The sequence below is a fragment of the Mesoplodon mirus genome (assembly GCF_964341445.2).
Source record: "Mesoplodon mirus genome assembly, chromosome: 11".
Lineage (NCBI taxonomy): Eukaryota > Metazoa > Chordata > Mammalia > Artiodactyla > Ziphiidae > Mesoplodon > Mesoplodon mirus.
Genome location: NC_138987.1, coordinates 1,103,982 through 1,121,681, shown reverse-complemented (window position 1 = coordinate 1,121,681; position 17,700 = coordinate 1,103,982). Strand labels below are relative to the sequence as shown.

At 38.3% G+C, this 17,700-nt stretch overlaps 1 protein-coding gene across 1 annotated transcript in view; it reads right to left on the bottom strand.

Moving 5' to 3' along the window:
* TRHDE (thyrotropin releasing hormone degrading enzyme) overlaps window positions 1-17,700 on the bottom strand; it is a gene marked incomplete at its 5' end in the record, with an annotated part of 402,285 nt that overhangs the window by 108,414 nt on the left and 276,171 nt on the right. Inside the window, one exon of the mRNA XM_082636310.1 lies at window positions 838-903. Coding sequence (XP_082492436.1) covers window positions 838-903 — 66 coding nt within the window. The remainder of the gene's footprint in view (window positions 1-837; window positions 904-17,700) is intronic.

The window sequence follows — 17,700 nt, the reverse complement described above, 5'->3', positions numbered from 1 at the left end:
TCCCAGATTCCATACATACTATAAATGTATTATAATAAAACTGTTTCTTTTTTCCCCCTTTATTTAAAACAGTGCATTTTCTAATTTAAAAAACATTTAACTATATTTGGAAAAAAATAACAATCTACGTATGTCAACATTAAAACAGCAAACAACATAAAAGGCACATATCTGAAAAAAAAGCATTAAGAATTTCTCAAGTACATAATTCTAAGAAGGCTAACATAACGTTTTCACTTTATATGAACTTTTAAATGGAAGAAAAAGGAATCAGACTTTCATAAAATATTGTATAGAATACTTAGGATCTAATATATTTGAAAATTATTTCAGTTTTAAAATGCATATTAAAGAGATTCTAAATGGTATAATGGTTGGAGTTTTGTGGGTTGGTATGGAATTTTGTCTACCACTTTGATTTGTCATGTGGAAAGACACTGCTTACCTTATTCATCTTAAAGTTTTCCATCAAATTCAGCATTTTTTATTAGCAATTTCCCAAACTGTGAAATATCTTTAAAATAAATACATGTGCCTGATGGCACAGTGGTTGGGAATCCGCCTGCCAATGCTGGGGGCACGGGTTCGAGACCTGGTCTGGGAAGATCCCACATGCCACGGACCAACTAAGCCTGTGCGCCACAGTTACTGAAGCCCGCGTGCCTAGAGCCCGTGCTCCACAGCAAGAGAAGCCCTCACACCACAGCAAGGAGTGGCCCCTGAAAGCCCGTGCGCAGCAACGAAGACCCAAAGCAGCCATAAATAAATATATTTGGAAAAAAAATAAATGCAGGAACAAGGAAAAGTGTAAGAGAAATTAGAAAGCATTTTACTTACTTGCAAACCCCTCTGAAATACTGAATGGCCCATAAAATTAGCCAGCATTCTAATTAAAGCAGCACCCTGTAAGAAAGAGTATTTTTTTAAAAGAAAGGAAAAAACATTTCAACCAAGTCACATGATTCTAAAATTATTCCATACCCATAAAAAATAATTTGCTTCATTCATTCATGCTATTTTATTCTTTAAAATAGTTAAGAAATAAGAGAATTATGAATGAAATAATTCACTTAGAGGTAACAATTGCATTTTTTGTTTTGTGGATCTAAAACTTTTGTGGATATAAAACCAATGACTTCAAAATAGAAGTCTCTTGGATAAAATCTCTCAGAGCAATAATAAGCTGTAATTCAGGAATAATAAATATTTTATTGAGCATTGTATATGACAAAGTTAATAAAACATGGTTCATGTACTCACAAGTTCATAATCTAGTAAGGGAGGGACAACCATGTTAATAAATAATCATGTTAAAACATAGCTTTGAAGTAACACAGCTACATATTCTACCCCTGGTTCAATCAAGAATAATTTAGCCAAAGAAGTGGACAGTAGGAGTGCCAAGCAGTCGGACTGCTTGGGTTCAAATCCTGGCTCTGGCATTACCCTCCATGTTTACCCAGGAGAAGTATTTAACCCCTCTGTTCCTCACTTTTCTCACTTGTAAAGTGTAGGCAATAATAGTCCCAATTTACTATGGTTGTTCTGAAATTTAAATATATTACTGTATGTAAGTAGTTCAAGCTGGGTTTGAAAAACAGTAACCATGATAGAAATATTAGCTGTCAGTATTATATCAAGCTAATGATTTTTATTTCCTGTTTTTTTTCCTTTTAGAGTCTTCTATAAATCCATATACAAGTAGAACACTTACGTGGCTGATATAAATATTTAGAGTAATAGAAGAAAATACTAATTTAAGAGTCTATCTCACTTTGAGAACAGTTATTTTATTGTAGAGCAATATCAGTGCAAAAAGGCTGACATGAAATCAATATGAAACATTCCAAGAAATGATGGCTAAGCCTGGATGATCACAAATCTATATGTAAAATATAAATAAGCCTTCAAGGAGATATTTCAATCTGCACAAAATTGTATGAAGCAGTGAATTATAAGCAGCAAAAGTTTAAATATAAATGATAGCCTGGTTTTAAGGGAAATAAATCCCTTTATGACTATATTTCCCACTTCATACTCATTACAAATTCATACCCATCAATAACTAATTTCTTACCAGGTGTCTCTTTTTTATAAGAGAATCATAAGAACCACATATAGACTCATCCTGCCTGGGGCTGGACTGCAGCAGCCAGTACAGAGATGTAAGAATGAATTTCCATTGTTTGTTACCAGAATTGTTTCCTGTAATTCCAAATTTTTAATGCAATACAGTACTCAGGCTCCATGAATCACCATTAAAGAAATGTCTCAAAAACTTTCAGTCATCACCACAGTTGCTCTCAAAACTGGTATTTTATTCATAACTCAACAAATGATGAACTGGACAAGCCATAGAGTTGTATGCCTCTTCTGGTATATCTTCTCTTTGCTTTCTTTTGCTTCTTAGTCTGCATCTTCTGCACACTTGCATAAATCCATAAAATATAAGCATTTATGATTCAATCTGGGGACCAGGTTAGAATTCCCTTTAGAACTTATCAACTCTGCTCCTTGAATTTCCTTGACAAGCTCCCCTCCTATATATTTCCCAATCTAATCTACCCACCCTGAGGGTGGAAACTGTCAGTTCCGCAGAAAAACTAACCCTTGCCACCTGGGGCATGAGGCAGAATCTCGAGTAGCCAACTCAACTTTCCTTCAGTACAGAATAGCCATCTTCAGATGATTTAAGTGCTTCCCTCTAAGCAATAAAGACTTGGTCTCTTGTCGGGCTGTAAAAACTATCAATTTAACATGGGCTAATGGCAAAAGAGTTCTTCCTAACCATAAAGAATGTACCGGGCTTCCCTGGTGGCACAGTCATTGAGAATCCACCCGTCAGTGCAGGGGACACAGGTTCGAGCCCTGGTCCGGGAGGATCCCACATGCCGGGGAGCAACTAAGCCCGTGCACCACAATCACTGAGCCTGTGCTCTAGAGCCTTCGAGCCATAACTACTGAAGCCCATGCACCTAGAGCCTGTGCTCTGCAACAAGAGAAGCCAGCGCACCACAAGAAGAGTAGACCCTGCTCGCCACAACTAGAGAAAAGCCCGCATGCAGCAATGAAGACCCAATGCAGCCAAAAATAAATAAATAAATAAATAAATAAATAAATAAATAAATAAATAAATAAATTTATTTAAAAAAAAAAAGAATGTACCCATTTTCCTGTCTAGGCTGTGTAGCAGAGTACTAACAGGAAAGAAAATCTGGAAATATAATCAATATTTAAAAGTTATAGAATATTACTGATCTCCCTATTATTATTATATTGCATAATTTAATTAACTTTTCAAAAATATGTCTGTCTTGCCAATTTGAACGTTTTAAGTTCTCCAGAGTAGTATGCATGCGTTCTTCTATATTTAACTAGCCTTTTCTCTCCAAAGCTCAATTTTAAAAATCTCTATTTCATAGAACTTCATAGGCAGATGGGCTCTCCAAGTGTTATCATGCAGCCAACACATACTAAGTACCTACTATATATGGGTTATAACAAAGATCGTACCTCTTTTTTTTTTTTTTTTTTTTTTTTGCGGTATGCGGGCCTCTCACTGTTGTGGCCTCCCCCGTTGCGGAGCACAGGCTCCGGATGCGCAGGCCCAGCGGCCATGGCTCACGGGCCCAGCCGCTCCGCGGCATATGGGATCCTCCCAGACCGGGGCACGAACCCGTATCCCCTGCATCGGCAGGCGGACTCTCAACCACTGCGCCACCAGGGAGGCCCGATCGTACCTCTTAATGCAGGCAAAACTCATTGTAAACCTTTGTTCACAAAAGAAAACAATGAATCCCCTTTCATTGTGTCTTTAAAATATTTTTTCACCAAAGTAAACATAATTTACAACATTGTAATTTATACTCACTTGTGACTCAAAATTCTAGCCACAATCAAGCAAACTGGATGTTACACAGCCTAAATAGCTTTATGGGAAATAAATATACTATTTCTGCAAGATTTGTATAATTCTGAAACTTAATCAAGAAAACTTATCACTATATTTGCTATACTAAAGTTCAGAGAGATATTAGGATGGAAACCACTACCTGATTTTTAAAAAAAAATTTTTTTGGTATTTATTTATTTATTTAGGCTGTGCCTGGTCTTAGTTGCAGCATGCACACTCTTAGTTGCGGCATAAATGTGGGATCCAGTTCTCTGACCGGGTTCAAATCCAGGCCCCCTGTATTGGGAGTGCGGAGTCTTACCCACCGGACCACCAGGAAAGTCCCACTACCTGATTTTTTTAAGGTTTCATAAAGAATATTCTACAAGAGTATGATTATAAACCCATTAGTCATTTAGTAATTTTTGTATTTGTAGTATCTTTTTCATATAAGTTCGTAGCTAAAATTTCTTTTATTTTACATGAAATCATTTGCATGCATGTCAGTCTCAAAGACAGTAAACATCTCCGGAGAAAGGACTGTGTCCTTATGACTTGGTAGCCCTGATCCCTCTTCCTGGCTGAGAAAGCTTCTCCTTAACACAATACCCGGATGGGAGAGGAAGAGAAATTAGTTGCACACATAGCAATTATTGTATTTGCCATTCTAGAAGACTACTCAGCCAGGGTAGACAGTTTATTACTTTATCTTATCTTTGTACTTCAGTGATAGGTAATCACTTCGAAGAGAGGAAGATCTTCTCCACTACTTTATTCTTTTAACATATGCTGACAGAGGAAGGCTGCGTGCTCAGGATCCTATAAAGCATAAATAGGAATGCCACAAGTCTCTATCCTCAAGGACCTCAAACCCTCCTAAGTGAGATGAGAAGATACAACGTAGTATAAGATGAATTACAAAAGAAATAAAATATGCTACAGTGTTTCAGAAGAGAGGGAGAATGAAGGGTAAAGAGGATCTAAAGAAGTGTCACTTGTGTTGGACTCTGAAGGATGGATGGGATTCCATGAGCAAAGGTAAACACAGGGCATGCATGGTATGGGAGGAACAGCCTTTGTGTGATGCCACGCAGGTGTGAAAGGGAAAAGCACAAGTGGCTAAGGTAATACTGAAAGACAAAGGGCTTACAACTAGGTGATAGAAGATTCAATGGAATATAAGATTGAAGCAGTTGTTAGAGAAGACTGAATGCCAGGACTAAGACATTTGAATTCTGTTAGAGGGTCAGGAAGAATTTTTGGAAAAGTGGTTAAAAAAGTGAGGATTCATCTATAACACTCCAAGGAGGAAGTAAAATAACCAGGAGCAAATGGTAGCAGTGAGGACAAAAACCAGAGATAGGTTTAAGCAAGAGAACAAAAACCATTTTAAATCTGAAAGCCTGAGTGACTGGAAGATGATATTAGCAGACATTTGGAATTTAAACGAAAGTGTTAGGTGAATATGGTAGCATTCATTAGAAACAGGTGGAGTTTGAGGAAAAATAGGGGACCAGAGGAACAGAAGGAAAATGTGACCATAGGAATGAAATTACTGGAACGTTTTGATTGAAGACATAAATTAGGATTTGTAGGGGGTGAGATTGCCAAGAGAAGAGTTCTGAGGTTTTAGTGAGGGAGATAGAAAACAGAAATTAGGAAGTATGTACTCTGTATGACTTGCACTTGAGTGCCTGTAATAAGCACTCAATGAAGACCTGTTGAGAAAATCAATGAAAAAAATTGAAATGAAGAGCAAAGGATGACACACTGTGATTGAAAAAACAAACAGAAGGAGAACTGGGTATACGTGTGGCAAAGAAAACATGTTTTAAGAATAAGTGCTTCAGTTTTAACAAAAATAAGATAGCTAAGAGAAGACCAAAGTAGGTCACGTTTAAGAGAGAGCTATTTAAATAGACTTGGTGTGAAAGCCAGATTGCAAAATAATGGAAACAGAGGAAGAAAAGAGAAAGCAATAAGCATGTTCACATGAGGTTTGTTTGTGTTTTTGTTCTTAAAAATGTGGGAGAAAATTTCATGAAAAGAAAAGATAATCTACTAGAGATAGGTACTACTAGATACACAGTAGATTGAGAGATGGTTGCTAGAACAAAACTCTAGGATAGCCAAATAAGAAGAGAATTAGGGTTAGTCTTGGAAAAGGATAAAGACAAATTTCCTCTGAGACAGGCCTAAGACAGAAAACGGAAGTAAAAAGTAAGTTAAATTTTTTGAAGTATAAAACAATGAAGTTGACAAAATAGACTGTAAGCTTCATCGAGGTGGAGACTTGGTCTGTGTGACTCACCACTGTAGAGTCACTGCAAAAAACTTTCTGGTACATAGCAGGTTCTCAACAACTACTGAATGAGAGATGGCCTGTCACTTTTCAGTAATGTAGGAGATGTGGCCCCCAAATTATGTGATTTGAAAGAGTAGAACTAGGTTTGAATTAACTCCAGTGAGAAGGTAAAAAGGAGTCCAAAACATGTAGAAATGTGCAGAAAAGTCCTAAGTCCTAGTTTAAGTTATTAATGACATAGTTGTCATTCATTAAGCAACTGTTATGTGCCAAATTCACTATATTGTAAGGAAAATGCTACTATCCTTATTTGTCAGTTCATAAAATTGAGACTTGAATGGATGTGTGTAACTTGACCAAATTAACACAGGTAGTGAGCAGGGAAGCCAGGATTAGAAACCCAGTCATGTGCAACTCCAAAATCAGTAATCTTAACCAATTTGGATGACTTTCTTGTGATCCCAAATCAAAATAGTTACATGATACTCTTCAGAAACACTGGGTATAGTAAGAACTTGGAAAAAGAAAAGAAATTCTTAGACTTACTCAGAGCTTAGAATCAATAGGTGTTCCCAGAAGAGGACAAAGGGAAACCTAATGGAAGGGACCTAGTTGAAATAGCTGATCAATATGCCCAGGATTGAGGATGAATAGAAGACATAAACTGGCTAGCAGAATAGAACATGTTGATGGACTAGGAGACATAAAGCTCGTTCAGGCAGGCTCAGTAGGAACAAAGGGCTAGCAAAGTTGAAAATAGTGATATTTTTATCAGATGCTGTGCGTGGATGTGGCAGCTGTGAAAAGGCACTGCTTAGATTTCCTACTATTGCTCCTTTGCATTTGCCACCATGAAGGCTGCACTTCCCTCAGTTCACTCCAAGCCTATGACTTTCTCCCTTCCCTCTCTCCTTGCACAGGCTGTGAGCTGCAGTGTGGTCTCAAGGAGCTCTCGCTTCCTTCTCTGGCTCTTTTCCCAAGTAAATATCTCACACCATTGTGTTTCCTTCTCAGAAGACCTAACCCAATAGGGCGACTTTAAATGCTGAAATACAAACAAGTATAAATTGTTGGATGATAGGTCACTGGAATAAGTTGGTACTGAGTATACTCTAATATTAAGTAACACACACACCCAAATAAAACCTTTTCCTTCTTAGTCTTCTCTAGAAGTCCTTTAGAACGAAATTATTTGTAATGAGGTTGATGGACCTAGAGTTTGTCACACAGAGTGAAGTAAGTCAGAAGGAGAAAAACAAATACCATATGTTAACGCACATATATGGAATCTAAAAAAAAACACAAAAAACAGTACTGATGAACCTAGTGGCAGGGCAGGAATACAGACGCAGACATAGAGAATGGACTTGAGGACACGGTGGGGAAGGGGAAGCTGGGACGAAGTGAGAGAGTAGCATTGACATATATACACTACTAAGTGTAAAATGGATGGCTACTGGGAAGCTGCTGCATAGCACGGGGAGATCAGCTCGGTGCTTTGTGACCACCTAGAGGGGTGGGATAGGGAGGGTGGGAGGGAGGCTCAAGAGGGAGGGGATATGGGTATATATATATATATATACATATAGCTGATTCACTTTGTTGTACAGCAGAAACTAATACAACATTGTAAAGCAACTATATACCGATAAAGATATAGATATATATTGATATATATAGATATAGATATAGCTACAAAAGAAGTCCTTTAGCGTTTATATTCCAATATTCCACATTACAGATGTGTTTGCTCTTCTCAAGGATAGAAGCAGGTAAGGAAAAAGGTATCATTATATTCAGTCTACATATGGGAGAAACTGAGACAAAGGAACAGGTAATCTGTTCAAAGTGACACAGGTATAGTAGTTACCGGAAATTATCTCCATTCATTCAGTTGTTGAGTTCTTTGATTAGCACAGAAACCTACAAGGTAAGACTTTCTTGTTACTTTCTAAATTACTGAAAGGATTAGTCTATTGATCCTAAACTAAAGTACTTTTATAATGTAAATTTCTAAATGATGTCTTTGCACTATATCTGGACATGTGTGGAGATTATGTGATGTTCTAACATGATGTGTTACTGAAGAATGTCTTCGGTCTGGAGTAAAAGCATATCTTAAATCCTCCATGGTTTTTCAAAAACATGTTTTTTGCTTTATTTTTTACAAGAGTATGATAGCTATATCTAGGACCCAAGGAAAAGGAAAAATAAGTAAATAAAATATCTAATCTTGAAAATCATTCACTCTCAAATTGATTACCCAAATGAAAGGAAGAGAGAAATACAGAGAGAGAGAGAGAGAGAGAGAGAGAGAGAAGAGGAAGAGAGAAAAATTGGACAAAAAAAGAAAGTTAATTTGACAAAGAAAGCAGAATTAATGCCTCATTGCCCCAGTCACTCGCACCTGGAACCTTGGAGTCCTCTTTGATTTATTACTTCCCGAGGCCAAGTTTCTATCACTGCACAGCTGAATTATTTCACAGCCTCCCAGCAACAACCTCAGAAGCATTCTCACTTTCACAAGTCCATCTTATGGACCAATCAGACTAATTTTTTTTTTTTTTTGGTCTGATATTTTTTATTTATTTATTTATTTATTTATTTTTGCTTTATAACAAATTTAATCAGTTATACATATACATATGTTTCCATATCCCCTCCCTTTTGCGTCTCCCTCCCACCCTCCCTTTCCCACCCCTCCAGGCGGTCACAAAGCACCGAACTGATCTCCCTGTGCTATGCGGCTGCTTCCCACTAGCTATCTACCTTACGTTTGGTAGTGTATATATGTCCATGCCGCTCTTTCACTTTGTCACAGCTTACCCTTCCCCCTCCCCATATCCTCAAGTCCATTCTCTAGTAGGTCTGTGTCTTTATTCCTGTCTTACCCCTATGTTCTTCATGACATTTTTTTTAATTCCATATATATGTGTTAGCATACAGTATTTGTCTTTCTCTTTCTGACTTACTTCACTCTGTATGACAGACTCTAGATCTATCCACCTCATTACAAATAGCTCAATTTCATTTCTTTTTATGGCTGAGTAATATTCCATTGTGTATATGTGCCACATCTTCTTTATCCATTCATCCGATGATGGACACTCAGGTTGTTTCCATCTCTGGGCTTTTGTAAATAGGGCTGCTATGAACATTTTGGTACATGTCTCTTTTTGAATTATGGTTTTCTCAGGGTATATGCCCAGTAGTGGGATTGCTGGGTCATATGGTAGTTCTATTTGTAGTTTTTTAAGGAACCTCCATACCGTTCTCCATAGTGGCTGTACCAATTCACATTCCCACCAGCAGTGCAAGAGTGCTCCCTTTTTTCCACACCCTCTCCAGCATTTATTGTTTCTAGATTTCTTGATGATGGCCATTCTGACTGGTGTGAGATGATATCTCATTGTAGTTTTGATTTGCATTTCTCTAATGGGTAAAGATGTTGAGCATCCTTTCATGTGTTTGTTGGCAGGCTGTATATCTTCTGTGGAGAAATGTCTATTTAGGTCTTCCGCCCATTTTTGGATTGGGTTTTTTGTTTTTTTGTTACTGAGCTGCATGAGCTGCTTATAAATTTTGGAGATTAATCCTTTGTCAGTTGCTTCATTTGCAAATATTTTCTCCCATTCTGAGGGTTGTCTTTTGGTCTTCTTTATGGTTTCCTTTGCTGTGCAAAAGCTTTTCAGTTTCATTAGGTCCCATGTGTTTATTTTTGTCTTTATTTCCATTGCTCTAGGAGGTGGGTCAAAAAGGATCTTGCTGTGATTTATGTCATAGAGTGTTCTGCCTATGTTTTCCTCTAAGAGTTTGATAGTGTCTGGCCTTACATTTAGGTCTTTAATCCATTTTGAGCTTATTTTTGTGTATGGTGTTAGGGAGTGATCTAATCTCATACTTTTACATGTCCCTGTCCAGTTTTCCCAGCACCACTTATTGAAGAGACTGTCCTTTCTCCACTGTACATTCCTGCCTCCTTTATCAAAGATAAGGTGACCATATGTCCGTGCGTTTAACTCTGGGCTTTCTATCCTGTTCCATTGATCTATCTTTCTGTTTTTGTGCCAGTACCATACTGTCTTGATTACTGTAGCTTTGTAGTATAGTCTGAAGTCTGGGAGCCTGATTCCTCCAGCTCCATTTTTCGTTCTCAAGATTGCTTTGGCTATTCGGGGTCTTTTGTGTTTCCATACAAATTGTGAAATTTTTTGTTCTAGTTCTGTGAAAAATGCCAGTGGTAGTTTGATAGGGATTGCATTGAATCTGTAGATTGCTTTGGGTAGTAGAGTCATTTTCACAATGTTGATTCTTCCAATCCAAGAACATGGTACATCTCTCCATCTATTTGTATCATCTTTAATTTCTTTAATCAGTGTCTTATAATTTTCTGCATACAGGTCTTTTGTCTCCTTTGGTAGGTTTATTCCTAGATATTTTATTCTTTTTGTTGCAATGGTAAATGGGAGTGTTTCCTTGATTTCACTTTCAGATTTTTCATCATTAGTATACAGGAATGCCAGAGATTTCTGTGCATTAATTTTGTATCCTGCAACTTTACCAAATTCATTGATTAGCTCTAGTAGTTTTCTGGTAGCATCTTTAGGATTCTCTATGTATAGTATCATGTCATCTGCAAACAGTGACAGCTTTACTTCTTCTTTTCCAATTTGGATTCCTTTTATTTCCTTTTCTTCTCTGATTGCTGTGGCTAAAACTTCCAAAACTAGGTTGAATAAGAGTGGTGAGAGTGGGCAACCTTGTCTTGTTCCTGATCTTAGTGGAAATGTTTTCAGTTTTTCACCATTGAGGACGATGCTGGCTGTGGGTTTGTCATATATGGCCTTTATTATGTTGAGGAAAGTTCCCTCTATGCCTACTTTCTGCAGGGTTTTTTATCATAAATGGGTGTTGAATTTTGTCGAAAGCTTTCTCTGCATCTATTGAGATGATCATATGGTTTTTCTCCCTCAATTTGTTAATATGGTGTATCACGTTGATTGATTTGCGTATATTGAAGAATCCTTGCATTCCTGGAATAAACCCCACTTGATCATGGTGTATGATCCTTTTAATGTGCTGTTGGATTCTGTTTGCTAGTATTTGGTTGAGGATTTTTGCATCTATGTTCATCAGTGATATTGGCCTGTAGTTTTCTTTCTTTGTGACATCCTTGTCTGGTTTTGGTATCAAGGTGATGGTGGCCTCGTAGAATGAGTTTGGGAGTGTTCCTCCCTCTGCTATATTTTGGAAGAGTTTGAGAAGGATAGGTGTTAGCTCTTCTCTAAATGCTTGATAGAATTCGCCTGTGAAGCCATCTGGTCCTGGGCTTTTGTTTGTTGGAAGATTTTTTATCACAGTTTCAATTTCAGTGCTTGTGATTGGTCTGTTCATATTTTCTATTTCTTCCTGGTTCAGTCTCGGCAGGTTGTGCATTTCTAAGAATTTGTCCATTTCTTCCAGGTTGTCCATTTTATTGGCATAGAGTTGCTTATAGTAATCTCTCATGAGCTTTTGTATTTCTGCAGTGTCAGTTGTTACTTCTCCTTTTTCATTTCTAATTCTATTGATTTGAGTCTTCTCCCTTTTTTTCTTGATGAGTCTGGCTAATGGTTTATCAATTTTGTTTATCTTCTCAAAGAACCAGCTTTTAGTTTTATTGATCTTTGCTATCGTTTCCTTCATTTCTTTTTCATTTATTTCTGATCTGATTTTTATGATTTCTTTCCTTCTGCTAACTTTGGGATGTTTTTGTTCTTCTTTCTCTAATTGCTTTAGGTGCAAGGTTAGGTTGTTTATTCGAGATGTTTCCTGTTTCTTAAGGTGGGATTGTATTGCTATAAACTTCCCTCTTAGAACTGCTTTTGCTGCATCCCATAGCTTTTGGGTCGTCGTGTCTCCATTGTCATTTGTTTCTAGGTATTTTTTAATTTCCTCTTTGATTTCTTCAGTGATCACTTCGTTATTAAGTAGTGTATTGTTTAGCCTCCATGTGTTTGTATTTTTTACAGCTCTTTTCCTGTAATTGATATCTAGTCTCATAGCATTGTGGTCGGAAAAGATACTTGATACAATTTCAATTTTCTTAAATTTACCAAGGCTTGATTTGTGACCCAAGATATAATCTATCCTGGAGAATGTTCCATGAGCACTTGAGAAAAATGTGTATTCTGTTGTTTTTGGATGGAATGTCCTATAAATATCAATTAAGTCCATCTTGTTTAATGTATCATTTCAAGCTTGTGTTTCCTTATTTATTTTCATTTTGGATGATCTGTCCATTGGTGAAAGTGGGGTGTTAAAGTCCCCTACTATGATTGTGTTACTGTCGATTTCTCCTTTTATGGCTGTTAGTATTTGCCTTATGTATTGAGGTGCTCCTATGTTTGGTGCATAAATATTTACAATTGTTATATCTTCTTCTTGGATCGATCCCTTGATCATTAGGTAGTGTCCTTCTTTGTCTCTTCTAGTAGTCTTTATTTTAAAGTCTATTTTGTCTGATATGAGAATTGCTACTCCAGCTTTCTTTTGGTTTCCATTTGCATGGAATATCTTTTTCCATCCCCTTACTTTCAGTCTGTATGTGTCTCTAGGTCTGAAGTGGGTCTCTTGTAGACAGCATATATATGGGTCTTGTTTTTGTATCCATTCAGCCAATCTGTATCTTTTGGTGGGAGCATTTAGTCCATTTACATTTAAGGTAATTATCGATATGTATGTTCCTATTCCCATTTTCTTAATTGTTTTGGGTTCGTTATTGTAGGTCTTTTACTTCTGTTGTGTTTCTTGCCTAGAGAAGTTCCTTTAGCATTTGTTGTAAAGCTGGTTTGGTGGTGCTGAACTCTCTCAGCTTTTGCTTGTCTGTAAACGTTTTAATTTCTCCATCAAATCTGAATGAGATCCTTGCTGGGTAGAGTAATCTTGGTTGCAGGTTTTTCTCCTTCATCACTTTAATTATGTCCTGCCACTCCCTTCTGGCTTGTAGAGTTTCTGCTGAGAGATCAGCTGTTATCCTGATGGGGATTCCCTTGTGTGTTATTTGTTGTTTTTGCCTTGCTGCTTTTAATATGATTTCTTTGTGTTTAATTTTTGACAGTTTGATTAATACGTGCCTTGGCGTATTTCTCCTTGGATTTATTCTGTATGGGACTCTCTGTGCCTCCTGGACTTGATTAACTCTTTCCTTTCCCATATTAGGGAAGTTTTCAACTATAGTCTCTTCAAATATTTTCTCAGTCCCTTTCTTTTTCTCTTCTTCTTCTGGAACCCCTATAATTCGAATGTTGGTGCGTTTAATGTTGTCCCAGAGGTCTCTGAGACTGTCCTCTGTTCTTTTCATTCTTTTTTCTTTATTTTGCTCTGCAGCAGTTATTTCCACTATTTTATCTTCCACCTCACTTATGCGTTCTCCTGCCTCAGTTATTCTGCTATTGATCCCATCTAGAGTATTTTTTATTTCATTTATTGTGTTTTTAATCGATGCTTGATTCATCTTTAGTTCTTCTAGGTCCTTGTTAACTGTTTCTTGCATTTTGTCTATTCTATTTCCAAGATTTTGGATCTGGGAAATAGAATCTTGGATCATCTTTACCATCATTATTCTGAATTCTTTTTCAGGTAGACTGCCTATTACCTCTTCATTTGTTAGGTCGGGTGGGTTTTTATCTTGCTCCTTCTCCTGCTGTGTGTTTTTCTGCCTTCTCATTTTGCTTATGTTACTGTGTTTGGGGTCTCCTTTTTGCAGGCTGCAGGTTCGTAGTTCCCGTTGTTTTTGGTGTCTGTCCCCAGTGGCTAAGGTTGGTTTAGTGGGTTGTGTAGGCTTCCTGGTGGAGGGGACTAGTGCCTGTGTTCTGGTGGATGAGGCTGGATCTTGTCTTTCTGGTGGGCAGGTCCACGTCTGGTGGTGTGTTTTGGGGTGTCTGCGGACTTTTTATGATTTTAGGCCACCTCTCTGCTAATGGGTGGCATTGTGTTCCTGTCTTGCTAGTTGTTTGGCATAGGGTGTCCAGCACTGTAGCTTGCTGGTCGTTGAGTGAAGCTGGGTGCTGGTGTTGAGATGGAGATCTCTGGAAGATTTTTGCCGTTTGATATTATGTGGAGCTGGGAGGTCTCTTGTGGACCAGTGTCCTGAAGTTGGCTCTCCCACCTCAGAGGCACAGCACTGACTCCTGGCTCCTCAATTTGGGATGATGTGTTGTCTATTCATGTATTCCACAGATGCAGGGTACATCAAGTTGATTGTGGAGCTTTAATCCGCTGCTTCTGAGGCTGCTGGGAGAGGTTTCCCTTTCTCTTCTTTGTTCTCACAGCTCCTGGGTCTCAGCTTTGGATTTGGCCCCGCCTCTGCGTGTAGGTCGCCGGAGGGCGTCTGTTCTTCGCTCAGACAGGACAGGGTTAAAGGAGCAGCCGCTTCGGGGACTCTGGCTCACTCAGGCCGGGCGGGAGGGAGGGGCACGGAGTGCGGGGCGAGCCTGCAGCGGCAGAGGTCGGCGTGACGTTGCACCAGCCCGAGGCGTGCCGTGCGTTCTCCCAGGGAAGCCGCCCCTGGATCCCGGGACCCCGGCAGTGGCGGGCTGCACAGGCTCCCGGAAGGGCGGTGTGGGCAGTGACCTGCGCTCGCACACAGGCTTCTTGGCGGCGGCAGCAGCAGCCCCAGCATCCCACGCCCGTCACTGGGCTCCGCGCTTTCAGTCGTGACTCGCGCCCGTCTGTGGAGCCCCTTTAAGCAGCGCTCTTAACCCCCTCTCCTCGCGCACCAGGAAACCAAGAGGGAAGAAAAAGTCTCTTGCCTCTTCGGCAGCTCTAGAGTTTTCCCGGACTCCCTCCCGGCTAGCTGTGGCACATTAGTCCCCTTCAGGCTGAGTTCTCGCCGCCAGCCCCAGTCCTCTCTCTGCGCTCTGACCGAAGCCCGAGCCTCAGCTTCCAGCGCTGCGCGCCCCGGCGGGCGAGCAGACAAGCCTCTCGGGCTGGTGAGTGCCGCTCGGCACCGATCCTCTGTGCGGGAATCTCTCCGCTTTGCTCTACCCAGGTATGTGGGGAGTTTCTTGCCTTTTGGGAGGTCTGGGGTCTTCTGCCAGCGTTTAGTAGGTGTTCTGTAGGAGTTGTTCCACGTGTAGCTGTATTTCTGGTGTATCCGTCGGGAGGAAGGTGATCTCCGCGTCTTACCCTTCCGCCATCTTACCCGGAAGTCCTCAGCTGATCCAATCAGACTAATTTTAATAATTGCTTCTGAAGAAGCGTAATGTCTGCTAAAAGTCCAAGTTCTGTCATCTACTGGATGTGAGAGCTTAGGCATATTATAGAAGCTGCCTAAGTATCTACAATTAGAACAGAGCAACAGCAACAAAGATTACTTCTACCAATGATGATTATGGTGATAATACTTACCTCAAGATTTTTCTGAGGATTCATTTAAATCATTCATAAAGTACTTGGAACAGTATTTGGCATATAATTTGCTTCAACCAAAGTTTGTAGTTATTGCCATCATCTTTATCATTACTATCATTTTTATGTTAGCACCCTGCCCTCCAAACACTTTCCTTTTTAAAAACAATTTCTATGGTAGTAAATAAAGGCCATACAGAATGAAACTCACCATTACCTACCAATACTTTTTCCATATGGCCAAATAATCAGCCTCTAGTTAAGCTGATCTTCTCATATCCCTCGAGCATACCTTATACCTTCATGCTTTAATCATGCTACTTACTTCAACTGCAATGACATTCTTTTTCAATCTTATATTCTAAGCCCCATAAATTATTCAAAAGCACAGGGAAAGTCCATACTATATTATGAAACTTCCTACAAATGTGTTAGTCCTCAATGCTTTTCTCTCTCCTCTGCAGTCATAAATCCTTTAAGTCTAAACTACAAAATTTATCAAATTATTTTACATCACTCACTAATTGTTTCATATGACCGTTTCTTCTTCCAACAATTAGATGTAGGTCAGAACATTTAGACTTATTATTGGCACACCTGTTAGTTGTCAGTGCCATAACTTTTCCATTGCCAGTGAAAGATGGTCCTAGCTAAGAAAAGTATCCACCAACAACTTGCTAGATTCAAATCAGCAATCCAAACCATGAGCTTGTAGCCAATACATGGCTATTCAATCTTCCCTAACATGAAAGTTAGCTTATATCCTACACTGCAGCCTTTTGTTTTTTTAGTATTCTCAAGCATTGGTATTCAAACAGGGTAATATATATTTAAGTCAATAGGAAACCAAGAAAGAAGACCACAGATCTGAGACAAGAAAACAGGGAGCTTTCAACAGTGCCAGAAATAGTACTTACATGAAAGCATTCAAATAGAGAAATCTGAAACATAACAATACTGTAAACTCAATGAATGTTCATGAAAGTATAACTTATTAAGAGTAGAAATTAACAAAATAGAAAATAAAGAAATTATTGAGAAGATGAAAAACATTTGTTATGACTTAGCATTCATTCAAAATATTATGTCTTAGTAAACTAGAAAGAGAAGGGAATTCATTAACATGTTAAAGGCCCTCTTCCACAAATACACTGAGTGGTGAGACATTGTAAGTCCTCTCCATTATGATGGGAATAAGACAAGAATGCTCCCTATTAACACTTATATTCAAAAACACAATAAAATAAATGAACAAATAACAGAGTTACAAGCAAAAGCTAGAAACGAAGAAATAAATTAGTATTATGTAGAGATAATGTGAAAGTCCTTACAGAAATCCAAGAGAATCTATAGAACTAATCTATAAAATCAATAAAAAAGTGCAGCAAGTTTGCCTGACACAGACTAATACATACATATCAAGAAAGTTAACATAAATCAGTAAAAACTAATTTAAAGAATTAATTTAGAAAGAATCCTATTCTCAAGAGCAAATATACAAACAAATACGAAAAAAACAAAAATTATAGGGAGAAATTAAAAGTTTGCTCAGAGTTTTCATGGAGAAAATTACAGAAATTATCCAAAGACTCAAGGACTATATTCCTCACAAAGCTAAAGAGAATTGTTACTGTAAAAATGTCAATTTTTACAAATGGCATTTTTTATAATTTTACAATCTTTTTACAATTTAAAAATGTCAAACTTTTACAAATAAATGTCAATTATTCCAAAATTAATGTATAAAATCTTCAAAGGTTTTTTTTTTTTCTAGAAACCGTCTTCATCTGAAAATTCATATGGATTGGCAAACAGTTAACAATAGCAATTTTGAAAGAGAACAAGACAGGGAGAATCATCATACCCAATATCAAACCTAAAAAGCTATAGTGGTTAGACCTTAGACAGAATTATTGAAGCAGGAATGCACATGTAAACCAGGGATCAGAATTTTGGTGCAAATGCACCAAAGCTGTTACTGGTGATAGACGACAGAGATGGTATCACACATGAGTGGGAGTAGAGCAGGAAATTCAATAAGTGGCACTGAGAAGATTGGTTATCTAAACCAAAACGACATTACACTGTACATCACACAAAAAAGAAACAACAA